This window comes from Diceros bicornis, chromosome 12, assembly GCF_020826845.1.
Source record: "Diceros bicornis minor isolate mBicDic1 chromosome 12, mDicBic1.mat.cur, whole genome shotgun sequence".
Classification (NCBI taxonomy): domain Eukaryota; kingdom Metazoa; phylum Chordata; class Mammalia; order Perissodactyla; family Rhinocerotidae; genus Diceros; species Diceros bicornis.
Genome location: NC_080751.1, coordinates 54,388,523 through 54,401,828, shown reverse-complemented (window position 1 = coordinate 54,401,828; position 13,306 = coordinate 54,388,523). Strand labels below are relative to the sequence as shown.

Here is a 13,306-nt window from a genome sequence, read left to right as displayed (position 1 = left end):
GCACAAAATGGTTATCAGTGGCGTACGTGCACTGAGCCCCCTGGCTAACGTCCCAGCCCAGTAGTTGTGTACGTGCATTGTTCTCTTTGGTTATCGTCTCAGCCCGGCACAGATGGCCAGTCCATTCCGGGCTACGATGCTCCAAGAGCCTTGAAATGTTACAACTTGCAACTCTCTCCGTGGGAGAAAGGCTAGTTCCCGGGAAAAGGCCAGTTCCCACCACACAGAAAGCAGCTTTTATATTTCTTTTTGTGCTGGTGGCTGTAGGTCAATGGAGCAGCCAAACATGGCTGTACTCATGTCAAGACACCCCTCCCTGCCCCAGCTTCATAGTCCCTGCTCTTCACATGACTTCTTCCTGTGTGTGCCCACAGGGGGTTACCTGCTCAGGCCAGGAAGCTGGTGGACCTGATGAGGAATGACACAGTGAGTCTGGGGGAGGCACCACCTGGGACCACTTGAGGTAGACCCCCCAGAAGAGAGAGTGGGCAGGAGAAATCCATGGAGACAGAGAGTGTCAGCTTTGGGGAAGGACAGGGCCACATGCAAGTCCAGAGATTCCACCTTCAGAAAAAACAACAAATGATTTAGCACCTACAACCTGTGACCTATGACCTCAGGACCCCAAAACCAAGGAACAGAAAATATTAATGTCCACTAGGCCCTCTGGTCTGTGAGGACCCATCCCTGCCAGTGATCAGCACTTTGTATTTTCCTTGACTTGACTCTGGGGCAAGGCATTTACTTGTTTGTTTACTTTTCATTCCAGAATATAAATTTTCAGGAAGATTGGAAAATAATAACCATGTTTATAGGAAGCAATGACCTCTGTGGTTTCTGCAATGACCAGGTAGGTCTCCAGGCCCTTAACTCAAGACTCCCTCCAGGGGAGGATTTCCACCCCTGGTGCTGGAGCACTGCAGCTGGGTTGGGACTTGGGGCTTGTGGTCTGGCATGGATCCGGCCTGGGATCAACCCCGAGACCAAGAGGGCCTTCATCTCCACGGAGAGATTCAACAGGACAAGCAGGATGGATTACGAGATTGATACTAATTAGGTTTCCTATCAAGGGAGTCTGACCATATCATTCTAGAAACCAAGATGACATTCCAATGATCTAGAAAATTCTGGCATATCTTCATAGATCCTTACAAGTCAGCTCTTTTCTCCAGTGTTGACCTGCCTCACCGTCTCCACCGTCATACCATCATCACCTTCTCGCCGTCGCTTGTAAGGGAAAGTTGACTTGCTAATGCAGGCGCTTAGACAAGGTTCAGAGCCAAGTCATTCAGGGCTGATGGGAAACCCAAGAGCCAGGCTGCTGCCCTGTGGGTGTGGTACGTCTTCCTGGAACCCCAGAATCTCTGAGCTGGAAGAAACCCCACAAGCCATACTGACGAGTCTCCCAGCCACCGCAGGAATCCCTTCCACTGAATCCAGCTATTGAACATTCCCATCAATGGGGCAGTTCTTTAATTTGCAAGGTAGCCTTAATTAGCGTTAGGAGCAAGTGCGGATTGTTTTGTGGAGTTGCTTTATGTTAAGCCCAAATCTGCCTCCTTGTAACTTCTACCTCTTCTGCCTGTGCTGAGCGGGCCTGCACCTCTTCTACATTCAATTCAGCTGACTTTAAAAATAATAGTTTGGTTTTTTTTTGTATTTTACAAGCATTACACACAGGAAACACATCAAAGTACAGAGGAAAAAATATTCTCTGTAATTACAACATCCAGAAATGCCATTGTTAACATTTTGGTAAATGTCTCTCTAGCATTTTCTGTGAATACAGAGAAATTGCTTTATTATTTTCTAAAAATAGTATCATTCTGAAATTATTGTTTGGTAACCTGCTTTTTTTTTCAGTAGCAATACGTTGAGAAGATATTCCCATGTCAATATTTATTCTTCTATAATTCTTAATGACAGTATAGCAGCCCATAATATAGATCAGCCATAATTTACTTAACTGTTTCCAATTATTGGATACTTAGCTTACATTACTTCTAATTTCACATATTATAAATAACACTGGATAAATATCCATCTTTATGTACATCCATAATTGTTTCCTTGCATATATGCTAAGTAATAAGGTTTTTCAGCAAAGAGATATGTATATTTCCCCCAATGTTTTATTATGAAAATTTCCAAACATACTAAGAAATTGAAATAATTGTGTAGTAAATGCCCATATACTCACCACCTAGACTTTACCATTGTTAACATTTTGCTATATTTCCTTAACACGTATCTATCCATCCATCCGTCTTATTTTTTGGTGACTGCCCATTTTTAATACTTTTATATATTGCCAAATTGTTCCCAGAATGTTTGTACTAATTATGCCTATTTCCCCACACTCCAACTGGCAATGTATGTTATTTGTTTTAATAGCTGCTAATCCGATAAATGAAAAAATCACATTTTCAAAATTTGCATTTATTTGATTACTAGGTAGGAATAAACTTTTATTTCCCTTGTTTAATGCTCAGTTGAATTTCTCCTTTTGCTAAATTCCATATTATGCGTATTGGCCATTTTCTGTTAAGTTTTTTATCTTTTTCGTACTGATTTGTAAAAACCCCTTATATTAAGTATACTAACACTTTGTCAGATATGTTGCCTATTTGTTGGTTTCCATTGAACTTGTTTATAGTGTTTTCTGATAAACAGAACATTTTTTATTTCTAGTATCATTTGTTGGCATATATTATATGCCAGGCACTGTACTAGGAGCTAAGCAGATGAATGAAACAGCTCTGTCCTCAAAAAACTCACAGTGCCGGGGGAGGGAAGCCAAGACGATTCATCATAACATGATGAGAAAAACAGCACAATGTGGTTGTAGTGATGCACACAGAAGAGAGGTCTGAAGTCAGAATTGCCATGGGAATTGGGGATGGCAGGGGGTATCAGAGAGGTTTACACAGAGCAGGAGACTTTCCAGCTGGGACTTGAAGACGAATATGTTTGTCAGGCAGAAAGGGGGCCAGCAGAGTGAAGTCTAGGGTGGGATGAGTCTCGTCTTTAAGTGATCTGATTGGGCTGTGGGTCCGCAGGCACTTGAGGCTCTACATCAGGCCATGGAACCAGAGAATGTTCAAGCTGCAGGAGATCTTAGAGGTCCTCTGCTCCAACACGCCATTTTAGAGGGCCCTAGAGATGTGATGTGCCTTAGCTAAGGCCTTGCATTTAGTTGATATGAAGTGGATCCAGAGCTTTCCAAAGCTCCATGCAGAAGAAAGGGTGTTTTCCTGAGGGTCACAGCCATGACAAGCCCAAGGACCGTGGGGTTGATGTGGAGGCTGGGTCCCAAAAGGCAAACTTGTGTTTCAGTGTTGTCCACTCTGGTTGAAATACAGAAAGGAGGGGACCCAAGAGGGGAAGCGACGATGGTCTACAGAGAGATTGGGTGACATTTCCTCTTCTTGCAGGCCCACTATTCTCCGCAGAACTTCACAGACAACATTGGGAAGGCTCTGGACATCCTCCATGCCGAGGTACGGAGGCAGGGCCACACAGCCTCTGAGCAGCTCAACTGAGTCCTTCTTCTTGGGCCTCAGACCTAGCCTGGAGGTGGCTCTGGCTTCCCGCTGAGACCTCCCTGCCAGGTCCCATTTCCCTGGAGACCAGCACTGACTGTGCTGTCAGTCCTGGTCCTGGCAGCCTGAACACATAGGTGTTGACGGGGAGCAGAGGGGAGGGAGGGGTAAAGGGAGTAGGTGGAGCCAGATAAAGGCCATAGACCTGACATCTAGCAGGAGGAGCTGGCCCAGACCCAGATGAGAGACTGAAGCTGCCCAGCATCTCTCCTTTTGGGGACTGATCTTGCCTTTGCTCAGGTTCCTCGGGCGTTTGTAAACCTGGTAAAGGTGCTACAGATTGTCAGCCTGAGGGAGCTGTACCAGGAGGATAAAGTCAGCTGCCCAAGGCTGATCCTCAGGTGAGATGGAAGCTTCTCCCCTGTTCCCGAAAGGGCCATGGGACTCTTAGCAGAAGGTGACTCTGATTGGTTAGAAAACCCCAGGGCAGAAGTGGGAGGAGTGCTGAGACCACCCCATTTTCTTTTTATTTATTTACTTACTTACTTACTTACTTATTTATTTATTTATTTATTTATTTATTTATTTTGTGAGGAAGATCAGCCCTGAGCTAACATCCATGCTAATCCTCCTCTTTTTGCTGAGGAAGACCAGCTGTGAGCTAACATCTATTGCCAATCTTCCTCCTTTTTTCCCCAAAGCCCCAGTAGACAATTGTATGTCATAGTTGCACATCCTTCTAGTTGCTGTATGTGGGACGCGGCCCCAGCATGGCCGGAGAAGCAGTGCGTCGGTGTGTGCCCAGGATCCGAACCCGGGCCGCCAGTAGCAGAGCGCGCGCACTTAACCGCTAAGCCGCGGGGCCGGCCCCGAAATCACCCCATTTTCTAACCTGACAAGGCCTAATGGAGGGGACACCCCAGGGTTTTTGTGACCCCAGTATAGGGTCACAGCTACCCTTAGAGCATGTGCTCACAACCCAACCATGCTTCAGTCCCCCAGGGAGGGAGGAGTAGAGCATGAGGCGTAGGGTGAGCCTATGTGGACTAGGCTCAAGGCCACTCAGGCGCTGCTAGGGCCCACCTTGAGTGTGTCCAGAGCTTCCCCACCCCTCCCAGGGGCCCATCTCCAGGACAGAGGGAACCTCTGTTTGGTGTGGGTGCTCCAGGCTGGGCGTTCACAAATGTAGGGTTATTGTCATTTGCTAGAGGAGAGGGTGGTCAAGTCAGAGTCAGCAGGGTCCAGAGGACAGAGTCCTTCCCCAAGAACAGAGAGCCCTGGTCCTGGGAAGGCCCCTGAGAGGCCTTCTTCATCCACAACCTCCAAAGCCACACCAATCTGGCTCCCTCTCTAGTATTACACATCTCCATGACCCTCAGGAATAAGACATCCTTCTGACCCAAGCATGAACGTTTCTCACAGCATTCCTTCCTACAAGGCCTCCTCTGCACCATTAGCCCAGGTCACGGTGGCTCTGCCCACCCCCCCCCCACCCCCAGCTCTGTACAGGCCCCCATCACAGCCCTGAGCACAGCACGTGGTAATTATTCATGTGCCTCTCCCCCACAGCCCTGAATTCTGAGTCACTGCCAGCACAGTGTAGGGGCTCAGCGGCTGTTTGCTGAATGACTGAGTGAATAATTCACAAGGGCCAGATTCGCTCTTGGAAATTAAGGGGTATCTTGGCTGCTTCCCTAAAGATCCATGCCAAACCTCACCTGGGGAGCCCAGACTGCACAGGTCCCCTGGGGAAGGCCAGAGGATGTACGAGCAGAGGGAGGATGGCTGCTGGATGACACATACCTATTAACGCGGCGGGTGTCAGGCGTGCTATTTTCAGCTGCTGACTCAGCCCCACTCCCACTTTCTCCAGTCACTGGGGCACACGGGGGTTCAGTGTATTCATTCCACTTCAGAGCAGCTCACCCCAAAGTCTCTTGCTGCTGATCTCTGCAGGGTTTTTAGGCAATCAAAGCTAAATGTTCAGAGTAGGCATTTGCCAGGTCTGTTCTCGGATCTGAAATGGTCAAGTTTCTGCCCGATTAGGCAGATGCAGGGTCACCTTGTCCTGCCGCCTCTCCAGTGTTCTTCTGTCTCAGTGGTCCAGCTTTCCTTGATAGTGCCAAGTCTACACTGAGCCAGCCACACTATTATCACTTCATCCCCGTGGACCAACAGCCCAGATCTGCAAGATGGCCAGCCAGGGCAGAGCTACAGACTGGACAGAACCAGGGATTCAGAGCTCAGGTTCAGACCAGATAGACTCAGTTCAACTCCTGGCTCCCTCACTCAGCATTCATGTGACCTTGAGAAGCCACTTAACCATGCTGAACTTCAGTTTTCTCATCTATAAAATGGGAATAATGATAATACAACTTTTAGAATAGCTAAAAGGAGTAAATGGATTAATACTCATAAAGCTCTTGGCACAGTAAACATTCAATGTGTCAGCCATTATGGTTATTGCTGTTGCCACCATTATTACTTAGAAGGAGGTGTGCCATATTCTGTACTGCACAGTCCTCAGAACTGTGCAGTACTGAGTTACCTGTCAAAAGGTAACTCAGCTCCTGTAAAAGTCACTCCTGCAGATGTCAGAAGACGTAATGATCTGGTTTTCATGAGCAAATCCAGGTCTGGGAAATTTCCTTCAGCTTCATCTGGTACAGTCAACAGGTTAGCCAACCAGGGCCCCCTTTAGCACAGACTTGTGATTCCTCCAAGTTAAATGTATTCTGAATCTCAAGCCAGCGTTTCTGCATCATGCATTCAGGCGATTCTGGTGATTTTGGTGGGGTGGGGACATCTCTTGGGTTTTGTGTGCAGGTCTCTGTGCCCCTGTGTCCTGCAGTTTGATGATAACTCAACAGAACTTGCCTCCCTCATCGAAGTGAATCAGAAGTATCAGGTAAGCGGGGAAGGGGTCCTCAGATCGCACAGGAACTGCTTACTGTGTGGTTTGATTGCTCTGGTTATAGGAAATGAGTACGTGCTTACGTTATTTTGACCCAGACTGGGTGTGAGGTTGCCACTGACCAGTTTGCAGATGTAAAGCGACCCTGCAAGGCAACAGGGACTGTGGTTCAATTTGTTTGAGTCAAGCTATAGAGCCAAGTAGCTCCACACACTCCCCAAATCTCAGTTCCTGGCCTTACACAAAAATGAAGATTTCCAATTGTCCATGGAGGCTGCAGTGAGCTTCCAACTTCCAGGTGGGAAACCCTTTCCATCCAAGAGAGTCTGCAGGATTCGATGAGAGACCATGCATTCCCTCGGCCCTCCCCTCCCGGGGGAGCGGGTGTTATTAGGGAGCACAGGGAGAAAGAAAGTCAGCAGATGATCTCTAGACATCTGTGGATTGTTCATTTTAGGAGTTTCTCCATCAAATCTTTGCCCAGAGCAGCTGACTCCCTTGACTATCTTGAGTGTCCCCCCCGCATAGTCGTCCAGTCACTCGAAAGGACAATGGTAGTCTTCCAGCTCTTCTAGAGTGGGCTGCAAACAGCTTCCAGGGTGGATCCGTCCTTCAAGCCCATGGACTCATTGGAGCAGAACCACTTCCCTGCAGACTCTCTTGGGGCAGCCGTACCTGCCAGAGGTATCAGGGCCTAGGGGAATGAACCTCTGTTTATCATCCTCTGACACCATTGCCCAGCCCTCTGGGTGACTCCCTGGCTGCACTTCCTTTTGCTGTGAGCAGGCGCCTGTGTCTCCATGGCCCGCAGCAGGAGAAGGAAGGCAGCCGAGGTTATGGCCGTGAGAGCAAACCTGTTCCAGATGACGTTCTTGGATGCAAGCAACAAAAGCTTATGCAATCCTGGTTAATTTAATCAGATTTATTATTTAAGCAGAATATCTGGAAGAGCTAGAAAGCTGGGGTCAGAGGCCAACACACTGGAAATCACAGAATCACGGAATTCTAAGGGCCAACCCATAAGAAACAAAATCAGGCCAAAGAACTAGTCCAGTGGAGACACCATGGACCCCACTGTCACTGCTGCTTCTAGGGACTGGATGCAGCTGCCACCCTCAGCAGAAGGGATTCTGTGCCGTTCCTCCATCTTTCTAGCACTAGCTTCCTACCCAAAGCCCGAGGCTGGAGCATCGTTTGGGGGATGCTTGGGAATGTGCCCACACCCCCACTGTGAGGGGCATTGGGAAAGCCGGCATTTGTCTTTCTCACCTTCTACAGTGGGAGGCAGGCTGCTCTTCATATAGTGGAGTTTTTCAAACATAGGAGGTGGGTTCAGGTGCTGGGCAGCCAAAAAGAAGAACTATTCACCAAAATTGCCTTCACCGACCTCTCTAGATTGGCCAGCTCTTCCCAGGTCTGATCTTGGTTACCACTGAGACCTTGATCTAGCGTACTGGAGAAGTTCACAGCTCAGCTACAAGAGGCTATCATGCCTCTCTCAGAATCCTCTCACCCTTCTTCCTGTAAAAGCTATAGTTCCCATCACTCTCCCTGGAGATGATTAATGCTATTAATAACCACCATGTGCCAGGCATTCTAGACACTGATTTTCATTTCTCAGGAGGTGCATGGTGCCACTGTGAGCCATTGTGGCTGATCCACAGAGTAACCAGTAGCACTGGAAGGGATTTGAGGGATAGTCTAGGTCCAGTGAGGAAATAGAGGTCCAGAGAGGGAAGGCATCTTGCTGAAAGTCACACAGCTAGTTAGTAGTATTGCACCTTCTGCCTTACTCAAGGGTCTGCCTGTAACCTGAGGAGATGCCCCTGGGAGATCAGAAGTGAAGCATCCCCAGCATAGGGGCTCTCTTTCTGGCTGACCCTGAGAAAAGAAAGTACACAGTGTCCTCTGAAGTGACTGCACTAATGTTCCCAGGTATGTAAGGCTGATCTCCCTCTCCAGGCAGGGTCCTGGTCCCAAATAGTGGAAACTTGGCAAGCAGTGAAATGGCAGAGCCTGGCAGAAGTGGGAGCCAGAACTGGGATAACTGGTCTCCTGGAACTGAGCCCAAGTGGGAACTGGGAGAATACCTACTCTGTGACCCTCCTAGACAGATCTGAGAGTCTCAAAGAAGTGTGTGCACACAGGAGCACGTGCTCACACACACACACTAGGTGCAAGCAATATAAACAGGCATTAAATGTCGCTGTTCATTCACCTTTGATTTTCTGAACAAATGTAGGACAGAAATAAATTAAATGTAAGGATTACCCAAAAAAGTCTTTTAATCAAATACTTATCCACCCCTCCCCACCCCCGCCGTCTTTAATCAGAAGTTTTAAAAGGGGATCAAGCTGATGGACTTAGGTTTTTTCTTACCTTCCCTATTCTCAGAGCCTATGCCAAATATATGCAATTGCAGCCGAGGTTGGGGGCAGGGGCTGAGATAAAGGCTGCTCTAAAAAGGAACCAGCTGGCTCCCGATCAGTTGAGATTTTGCTGCACATGGATTTCACTCAGAGGTCAGAGTCTGTTTAATTCTATGGCGGAGAAAGAGGTCCCATGGAGACCGAGCAGATGCAGGGAGCTCCCAATCCCATCCCTTTTCCTCCTGCAGGAGGGGACTCACGAGCTGGTTGAGAGTGGGCGATACGACACAAGGGAAGATTTTACAGTGGTCGTGCAGCCGTTCTTTGAAAAAGTGGACATGCCAAAGACCTCGGTAAGGAAAGCAAGCATCACGGAGAAGTGGGAGCCACAGATAGCACCCAGCTGTTCCTGCTCGTCACTTATGCCACCCCACATCTCTAACATGGCCCCTCTTCTCTGCCCTGTGACCAGGAGAGGTTGCCTGACAGCTCTTTCTTTGCTCCTGACTGTTTCCACTTCAGTAGCAAGGCTCACGCCCACGCAGCCAGTGCCCTCTGGAACAACATGGTAAGACACCTGAGGAAGGAAACAACACTCTCCCTCTGATAAGAGAAAGACTCCAGAAAGCTTTCGGAGGGACTCAGAAGCCAGTCGCTCAATCTGTGTGATTCCCAGCACTGCAGCGATAATAAATCCCATTTCCTTTGTCCCTCCCTCCCATCTCCAGCCCTGACCTGCATCTGACCTTTCCGTTCTCACCACTTCTTTCTCACTCCCCATCTTCCTGCTTCTTGGTTTAGCTGGAACCCTTCGGCCAGAAGACAACACGGCATAATTTTGAAAGTGAGATCAGTATCGCATGTCCAAACCAGGTAGAGTGAAAAGCATATCCTTGCAATGGGTCTACCTAAAGCGTCTTTTCCAGCCTTGTAAAGACTCTCATTAAGCTTTCTCAGTTCATTTCATCCCAGATTCTCGCCCCCACCCTTGGCTCTGTTCACCTACCCATCCATTCCAGACTCGGTTAACCACCCACAATGCCCCGTCTGGTTGGACTGTGAGGAATGACAGCCCCCCAGTGGCCGAGAGGCTCTAGAAGCACAAGTCTGGGCTCTTTCCAGCCTGGAAGAGAAACATGGCAGCACCATCCAGCTCTCATTTTGAAGGCAAAGGGCAGGGAGAATGTCAAGGGCAGGATGGTATAGAAGGACACCCCATGTAGCCACTGCCTCCATGGCAGGATGGGAAGAGCGAGGAACTGAGACCTGGAATAATATCTGCTAGGATGGAGGTGGGGAGTGGGGGTGGTCAGTTGGAAGCTGGATCTTGGGAAGCAGACATTAACTGGGAAGGCAGAGAAAGAACAAGACTCCCATGTTCACTCACGAATAGTCAGAAAGATTCTTGGACCTCTGCAGCCGACCCCTCACCTCTGTGAATTCCTCTGTATTCCCAGAGGGATCCCAGGCCTGTGACTGACTACCACTAAGCTGGGATTTGTGTGGAGCGGGACCTCACAGCACCTGACTTTTCTTGCCTGAGCAGGAAGGAGCCCAGACTGCTGCAGTGTGGGAGTGGCATGGGGTGGTCAGGGAGACATGGGCTTGTACTAGCAGAAAGCAGTGCTCTGTTGGGAGACGGCAAGGTTGAGAAAAAGGGGTGACACGGCTACCCCGGCCAGTGGGGTGGGAGGCGGAGAGCAGACATGCTCATTCCTAGGAGCCATTGCAGGGTTTATTCTAATTGTTTATCTGGATTGCAGAGAAGGACCCAGTGCATGCTGGGAGGGAGCCCGCAGTGTCAGCCTGGCAGGGAGGGGCTTGGGAATGTGGAGCAGGGGAGGCTGAAAGTTTTAAAAGTGTTTATGCCAAGGTCAGCACTTCTTGAGGGCTGGTGGGAGTGGAGAGCAGTGTAGGAAGCAAGCAAAATTTGCTGTGGTTGCTCACCTCCCTCTTCTCACAGGACTGGCCATTTCTGAGCACCTACAAGAACAGTGTACAGGTATCTGCTTGTTGCTTCCTTTTGGCTCAGCGGTCAATGCAGTGGACAGCCCCTGAGCTGGGACTGGCCCAACAGGGCGGGGTGGGAACCTGGGCAAGAGTTCCCCATGGGCAGCCAGGGGGGATTCACCCTCTGACCCTCTGTCAAGTCCATCCACCTGCACCTGCAGACAGAGTGGAGGACAGAGGAAGCTCCATTGATAACAGGCCAGATAGGGGCCAGCCAGTCAAATCTCAGCTTCTTCAAAGACATAAGTGAAGACAACTATCCTCCTCATAAAGCAGCTGCAGAAGCGCGGGTGGGGTGGGGTGAGGTGGGGTGGTTTTGTTGCTGCCCCACTTCTTGCATTGGATGGTGGAGGGAACTGAACTGGGTAAGGGCTCCCAGCCTGGCTGATATTCAAAATCACCTGCAGGGCCAGCCCTGTGGCTTAGAAGTTGGGTGCGCGCGCTCTGCTACCGGCGGCCTGGGTTCAGATCTCAGGTGTGCACCGACACACCGCTTCTCCGGCCATGCTGAGGCCACGTCCCACATACAGCAACTAGAAGGATATGCAACTATGACATACAGCTATCTACTGGGGCTTTGGGGGGAAAAAAGTAGGAGGATTGGCAATAGATGTTAACTCAGAGCTGGTCTTTCTCAGAAAGAAGAGGAGGATTAGCATGGGTGTTAGCTCAGGGCTGATCTTCCTCACAAAAAAAGAAAAAAAACCCCACAAAATCACCTACGGAGACTTCTTCAAATGCTCTTCGAGGCTCCTCCGCAGGGTGGGCCCAGGAGCCTGTGTGTTAAAGCTGTCTGGGTGAGTCTGATGCCCAGCCAGCCTCTCTGGTCCCTTTCAACCCTGAGATTCTGGGATTCACTCCACGCCCTTAGGGTCATGGGAGCCAGCTGCTGTGCAGTGACAGAGCCCCTTCTGCCTCATCGCCCACCTCTGGTAAGCCCCCTATGACACATCAGGACTCAGGGCCCCGCCACAAGGACTTCAAGGCCAATGAGTGCCCTGACAAGATTTTTCATATGTAACTAAATGACACAGTTATGGCCAGTACTAGCTTTCTGTCTGAGTGGTCACATGGGACTCGTCCCTGCTTTGTCCCCCTCCACCCTGTAGTGACATCTTACTCAGCAGGACCCAAGATGGCCAGATCAGGAACTGTTTGCTGCCCTCCCACTTCAGCCCATTAAAGGGAACACCAGCGGAGGAGCCCTGTGAGCTCCCCTCTCAGTGGCCCAGCTCTGTGGTGTGACCTCACGGAGGCCCAGAGTTGGGGGTGGAGCACCCAGGGAGTCCGAAGAGAGAGCCAGCTCTGCAGGTTGTCCTGTGGCCCCGGGCTCTGCAATCACTGCCACCTGCAGTAGGGCTGGAAGGTTCCCTGGAGTCTTTAGAAGAGATGTGGGGGCAGGGAAAGGCCCGACATGATTATTTCTCAGATTCTTGGTGGAAATCCAGAACCGAGCTCTGAATGGGCTGTGCGTCAGGCCCTGCACCTCATCTCAGATGGTTCAGTGCCCACCTGGTCATGCACTCAGGTCACAGCTAGTATCCCACGTGACCACTGACACTGAAGTGGTGGGACTCCACTCTGCCCACTCAGCCATCCATCCATCCCCTCTCTTTCTTCCTCTCCCTCAGCACCTCTCCCCCTCCCTTCCTTCCTATGGACTGAAGTGTGTCCACTTGTCTTTCCAGTGCACTCCCTGAGACCTGCAGATATCCAAGTTGTGGCTGCTCTGGGGGATTCTCTGACCGTAAGGACTCTTGGGCCCCTGGTGGGGTGGAGGTGGCTGTGTCAATTCCAGGTCCCCATCCTCCTAACTCCAGAGCCTGCACTCCTGACCTCTGCACTATCCCCCCTCCATCCTGGCTCTGTTCATCTGAGAGCTTGGCAATCGTCTGCTTTTGCAGCCACTTTCTCAATCAGGTGTGCAAGGGGAAATCTTTTTCAGGAGTGAACCAAATTGTCTCAGATAATGGAGGTTTTGAACACCTAACAAAACTTTTCCAACAGTTGCAAAAATATGTCATTTTGACTCAAAAAATCTTCTAAACCTCCCTATGTAGGTGCTCTTCTCCCGTTGGATTATGCTTTACAGGCAGCTCAGACCCTCACATTTGTTTCCTCTTTGCATCTGCATGAAAAGTAGTGAAGATTCCACAGTTGTGGATAAAGCTCTGCTCCTAAGTTCCAAGAAATAAGGCCCTTTTACCACCCCCGATTGCCACTTTCTGACAGCGCTTCTAAGGCCATGAGATTGCCTTACAGAATGTCCCAGAAGGAAAGAGGAGAAATGTGGCGTTTATGAAGAATCTGTCCACTGCAGTTCACTCACATCTATAGGCTCTTTCTTCATGCTTAGAAAGAACTTAGGTGCATAAGGCTGGGAGTAATAATATAACAGTGTCTCACATTTGCAAAGCACTTTAGAGTTTTCAAACTATCTTTACAACTATGATCCAATTTGGTCATTCAAA

At 49.5% G+C, this 13,306-nt stretch overlaps 1 protein-coding gene across 1 annotated transcript in view; it reads left to right on the top strand.

Annotated features, from left to right (window-relative positions):
* The window catches only part of PLB1 (phospholipase B1), a 118,080-nt gene that overhangs the window by 60,088 nt on the left and 44,686 nt on the right, over window positions 1-13,306 (top strand). Inside the window, exons 20-30 of the mRNA XM_058550707.1 lie at window positions 375-426; window positions 770-850; window positions 3,435-3,500; window positions 3,843-3,943; window positions 6,369-6,450; window positions 9,074-9,178; window positions 9,298-9,393; window positions 9,627-9,698; window positions 10,789-10,827; window positions 11,707-11,767; window positions 12,524-12,582. Coding sequence (XP_058406690.1) covers window positions 375-426; window positions 770-850; window positions 3,435-3,500; window positions 3,843-3,943; window positions 6,369-6,450; window positions 9,074-9,178; window positions 9,298-9,393; window positions 9,627-9,698; window positions 10,789-10,827; window positions 11,707-11,767; window positions 12,524-12,582 — 814 coding nt within the window. The remainder of the gene's footprint in view (window positions 1-374; window positions 427-769; window positions 851-3,434; window positions 3,501-3,842; window positions 3,944-6,368; window positions 6,451-9,073; window positions 9,179-9,297; window positions 9,394-9,626; window positions 9,699-10,788; window positions 10,828-11,706; window positions 11,768-12,523; window positions 12,583-13,306) is intronic.